This window comes from Anneissia japonica, unplaced genomic scaffold (genome assembly GCF_011630105.1).
Source record: "Anneissia japonica isolate Jap-2015-1 unplaced genomic scaffold, ASM1163010v1 scaffold288221_len503873_cov180, whole genome shotgun sequence".
In the NCBI taxonomy this organism is placed as follows: domain Eukaryota; kingdom Metazoa; phylum Echinodermata; class Crinoidea; order Comatulida; family Comatulidae; genus Anneissia; species Anneissia japonica.
Window position 1 is genome coordinate 269,259 of NW_022686204.1, and position 5,044 is coordinate 274,302.

The window sequence follows — 5,044 nt, forward strand, 5'->3', positions numbered from 1 at the left end:
TTTCTAGTATCTTTGGGTAGACGTAAACTCTTTAAGCGTGAATAAAAAGCAATTACCGATTTTAGTGACTGGAGTAACTACCCTAGCAATAACATGAAAGTTCACTTAATTCAGCCCAAACAAAAGCAAAACTTGTACTGTACGAATTGCTTTATTATTTACACTTCTTCAGAATATATAATACAAAAATTATGTCCGATACCTTCTCGAAATTTGTCCTAGTTCTGAACATCTCCTACAAACAAAACACAGGCAAATTTCTGTAATCTAAATCGATTAAATTTACATTTAATCAAATTCCTTTTGTAATAATTTTTTTGAAGATTTTCATATTATACATATTTATATTAAACACATACAGAAAAGGTAATAAACAGAGTCGATAAAAACAAAGTGACCCACTATAATAAGTAAGAATTGAAAATGAAATCTACTAGCATCGAAAAATATCAAATAATCAGCGGTGGCTCATCAGCTAAAATATTCTATCACCAATTATGCCTATACAGTAATTGTATTAGGCCTACTTTAAATTAAAGCCAAAGCGTATTTGATATTGAGACGATGGTTTAAATATGGCTAATGAATTATTATTGTAAACAAGTGAACACATCATTTTTACCATGGCAACAATAAACTAAAGCTAGAAAGTATAAATAGGCACGATTGGCTTATAAAATCAAACAAACTCACTGTGTTTCAAAGCATAACATCAGGTACCGGTAAGAGTGCATTTAACATCTTATATCATTTGATAACTAGTATGTTATCGAATATTTTATTTTTTATTTTTTTTAATTTTTTTTTTTGGGTGTAAGTTATGACAATAATGTCATTCTAATGGTGGATAGGATCTCAGCGTTATATGTTTCGTTTGTGGATCCGCCCTTAAGTACAATGTTCTCAGCATTGTTGCCGTTGTTCTTTCCTTTTGTATACAACCCCCTACAATTATTCTAAAGAGCAAATAAGTTAACCATTTTTGGACCAAACCAAATCAGTTCTGCTAAATTATTGCCGGTAATTTTATTAATCTTTATATTAGTCACGTTTCTGGATCCGCCCTTCAGTACAATATGTTTACGTTCTTGCTGTTGTTCAATTCATTTGATTTCAGAAGTCAGTTTCAAGTTACTTGGTAGCCGGTTTCAACATTCAGTCTTTTGCATACGGTGGTGTGTCTGTCTCTTATACACATCTAGATGTGTATAAGAGACAGGCCCTGTGTGACGTGGTACACTGATTATGAATACAAGAGTGAATACAAGAGTGCACAAACCCAAAATGAGTGTGCTGGGGGAGGGGTGGTGAAGTGTGTGATTGTGGCTTGGTGGTCTGCAGTGATGTAAGCAATCGAAGTCACAATATTACTTAAGAGTAAAACACATGAATTAATTAAAATTCGTAAGAAAAATAAAGGTCTGTCTACGTCATGTTCATTAGTTATCATACTGTACATAATTTAACTTTCGGTCTTTGTTACCATGCATAAAGTATAAAATTATAGATGAGACGTTTTAAAGCCGTTGGTCCTGTGTGCATTATGGCCCATGTACACGTGTGCATGTATCTCTCCTCCACAAAGAGGAGGGATCAATTGTCTCCCGGTGTACTTCCCAGTCACAACCAGAAGGACCCCACTGGAAGTAAGTCTTCTTCATACTCTCATCGGTTATTCTTGGTGTATACACCGAATAAATCCAATTCATGTTGAAACTCAATGAAATGCACAGCCATTGATGTCACACACTGCTATCCTCAAAACAATTTAATCTTCAATTAAGCTATTCCCAATATAATTCTCCCTCCAAATTAGGCTACTGGGTCCTATTTAAAAATAAGGTTGAAATAAAGAAGTAATTATTAGTAATTATGAGGGTGGTTTGGAATAACACACCAACATTTTAATGCATTTCAATTGTTATAAAAAAAAATTCGTCATCATTTCCATGACAGCCACAACATTATTTATTAAATGCATGTAAGTAGACCTATATTTCTTTCTGAAAAGAACAATTATATTGTTGAGAATATTTATCGACGTTTAGAAGAAAATTAGTTTTCTCCAAATGACGATAAGAATTAAGAACAGCAACTTCAAAAACACGACCTTTTCTTCAGCTCTATGCTGAAAACTACCGCACGCATTTACTGGTTATTAGGTCTATTGTTTAAGATCTAATTAAGCTAAAATATACTATCACCAATTATGCCACTCGATGCCTATACAGTAATTGTATTAGGCCTACTTTAATTTAAAGCCAAAGCGTATTTGATATTGAGACGATGGTTTAATTTTGGCCAATGAATTATTATTGTAAACAAGCGAACACATCATTTTTACCATGGCAACAATAAACTAAAGCTAGAAAGTATAAATAGGCACGATTGGCTTATAAAATCAACAAACTCACTGTGTTTCAAAGCATAACATCAGGTACCGGTAAGAGTGCATTTAATATCTTATATCATTTGATAACTAGTATGTTATCGAATATTTTATTTTTTATTTTATTTATTTATTTTTTTGGGTGTAAGTTATGACAATAATGTCATTCTAATGGTGGATAGGATCTCAGCGTTATATGTTTCGTTTGTGGATCCGCCCTTAAGTACAATGTTCTCAGCATTGTTGCCGTTGTTCTTTCCTTTTGTATACAACCCCCTACAATTATTCTAAAGAGCAAATAAGTTAACCATTTTTGGACCAAAGCAAATCAGTTCTGCTAAATTATTGCCGGTAATTTTATTAATCTTTATATTAGTCACGTTTCTGGATCCGCCCTTTCAGTACAATATGTTTACGTTCTTGCTGTTGTTCAATCCATTGTGTTTTTTTCAACTACAGATCAGATCATTTTTGGACCAAACATGCATGTCGCTAATTTTATTAATCTGGATATTTTGCCAGGTTTCTGTTAGAAGCCATGCGATTGTGTGTTGTTAGAAATATTTTATTTAAAATGATAACATTTGTATAATATCGATATTTAATAACATTCATTTTTTTTGCAGACGATCACCATGTCAGTCAACGTTACTGCACCTAAATTTGCCTACGGACCCCTCACTTTAGCATTCATTGTCGGCTTGTTCTTATTATTAATTGTTCTGATTTTAACACTGAATGCTCTTATGATTGTCTCTATCATACGCAAACGCGAGCTTCTTGAGAAGCCGACTAACGTCTTGATCATCGGACTTGCGTTCAGTGACTTTGTAACAGGCTTTGTAGGTGTACCAGTATACATCCCGAGTGTTGTAACTGGGAAGCAATTAGAAACTATGGATAAAGATGACCCAAACCTACTGGTTATTATAATATGTATATCGATGTCTATTGTATTTCATTTGCTTTTGACTATCGATCGATATATATCGATTGTGTATCCGTATCGGTATCTGAATATTACTGCAAAAAGGACGGTGTTTGTGACCTGTGCGTCTGCGGGCACTATCATTTTTCTAATTGGTCTTAGAACCTTTGTAGGAGGTCGTTTTGCATTGTTATGTTTGCTTGTCCTTGGTATTTCTCAACTGCTGATGCAAATAAAAGTAATGAGTATTGCAGTGAAGATGTCAAAATATCGGCAAAATGATCAGACATCCAGAAATGAGTTGAAAGCCATCAAGATGACTATATTGATCTTCATTGCATATGACGGATGCTTTCTTCCAAAGTTTTTCTTTATAGTCTTGCAACAGTCAGCCTATCAGTTAAGTTTATCAATTCTCACCATGCTTCGAGTATTGACCGATATAATTTGGATAAGCAATAGTATAGTGAATCCCATCATTTGTGCCATGACTAATTTGGCAATAAAGAAAGCATGTAGGGAAGTTTTCAACATTATATTAAAAAAACACAGCGTGCACCCTCTAAGAAATGGAGATACTTAGGCATATCTCTATTTCTATTTGCTAATGACTGGATGATGGCTTTGCACTCGTAAAAGAACTCAGTACTAATCAGACAAGAGTAAGATGGTGTAAACCCACTAATATAACAATCATCCACTTTCAACTAACCACGTTGTAACAAAAATCAACCACTGTTGTAACATCAACCACTGCCCTATAATTCACATTTTTCGTTAGCAACAACTTGCCAACGACATGCATTTATACGCTTCCATCAGAGCAGTTGTGCAATAAAACGTTTGATTTTAACCCATTAAATATCTTTATAATGAACAATGTTCCCCTGATTAGATTTTTTCGGGCTTTTGGTATGTTATTATTTGTATATTTCAGGAAGGGATTCCGTAAAATATTTATGTTAAAATTACTACTGTGTTCATTATAATTTTCTCTAAAGATTGACTGGTTCGACTATAAAGCTAAGTCAGCGTAAAACCGAAAAATACTCAGATTTTGAATTCATTTTTCAAATAGTTAACACTCGTTAACCCTAAAATGACTTAGTTTATTATAATCCTTAATCATTTATTAATTAATATCTGTTAAAATTAGAATTGGCGAATTTTGGCCAATTTATGAAAATTTAAGTTGAAATATACTATACTTTTATAGGTCATGTAAATGTTCCATTAAATTCGAAACTTGTCTTGGTGAAAATATTAATATGTTTGATATTTTATGAGAGATAAATGTATCAGCTTCAAAATAGAAAAGATTGCGCAGCCATAGTGGTTGAGAGTATGTAGTGCGCATTGAGAAAAGAAGGTGCTCTCCATTTCGTCATGTTCAATTTTTTGGTCAACTATGCCTCCTGAAAATTTGATGGCGGGGAACACATGGGACTTCAAAGGCATCGCGCAAACGTTCTTTACGCGCTGCGGCAACTTTGATCTTGGTTCATTTGCATAGCGCTGCGTGCGCGTAGCTTTGGTTAAACAAATCACGGTATTCAATTATATATTCAGAATAATAATTAGCTACATTTACTCCAGATTTCAGAGTTACTATAGTTGGTCAAACTTATTGTCAAACAAATCAATCTATCTATTTAACATTCAGCATAATAATTACCTATATACATATAGTCTACATGAAAAGTATTTGGTTCATTTCTGGTTTTGTT

The 5,044-nt window shown here is 33.4% G+C and overlaps 1 protein-coding gene across 1 annotated transcript; it reads left to right on the forward strand.

Moving 5' to 3' along the window:
* The first annotated feature begins 711 nt into the window (after window positions 1-711).
* Window positions 712-4,122, forward strand: LOC117113668 (neuropeptide S receptor-like). The gene is made up of 2 exons (XM_033257079.1): window positions 712-722; window positions 3,016-4,122. Exon 2 carries the CDS (start codon window positions 3,025-3,027, stop codon window positions 3,898-3,900), a length of 876 nt encoding a protein of 291 aa, XP_033112970.1. The 5' UTR covers window positions 712-722; window positions 3,016-3,024; the 3' UTR covers window positions 3,901-4,122.
* The last annotated feature ends 922 nt before the right edge of the window (window positions 4,123-5,044 follow it).

Bases quoted from the DNA above. Each gene is read 5' to 3' on its own strand.
- LOC117113668 (XM_033257079.1), top strand. From the start codon at position 3,025: ATGTCAGTCAACGTTACTGCACCTAAATTTGCCTACGGACCCCTCACT.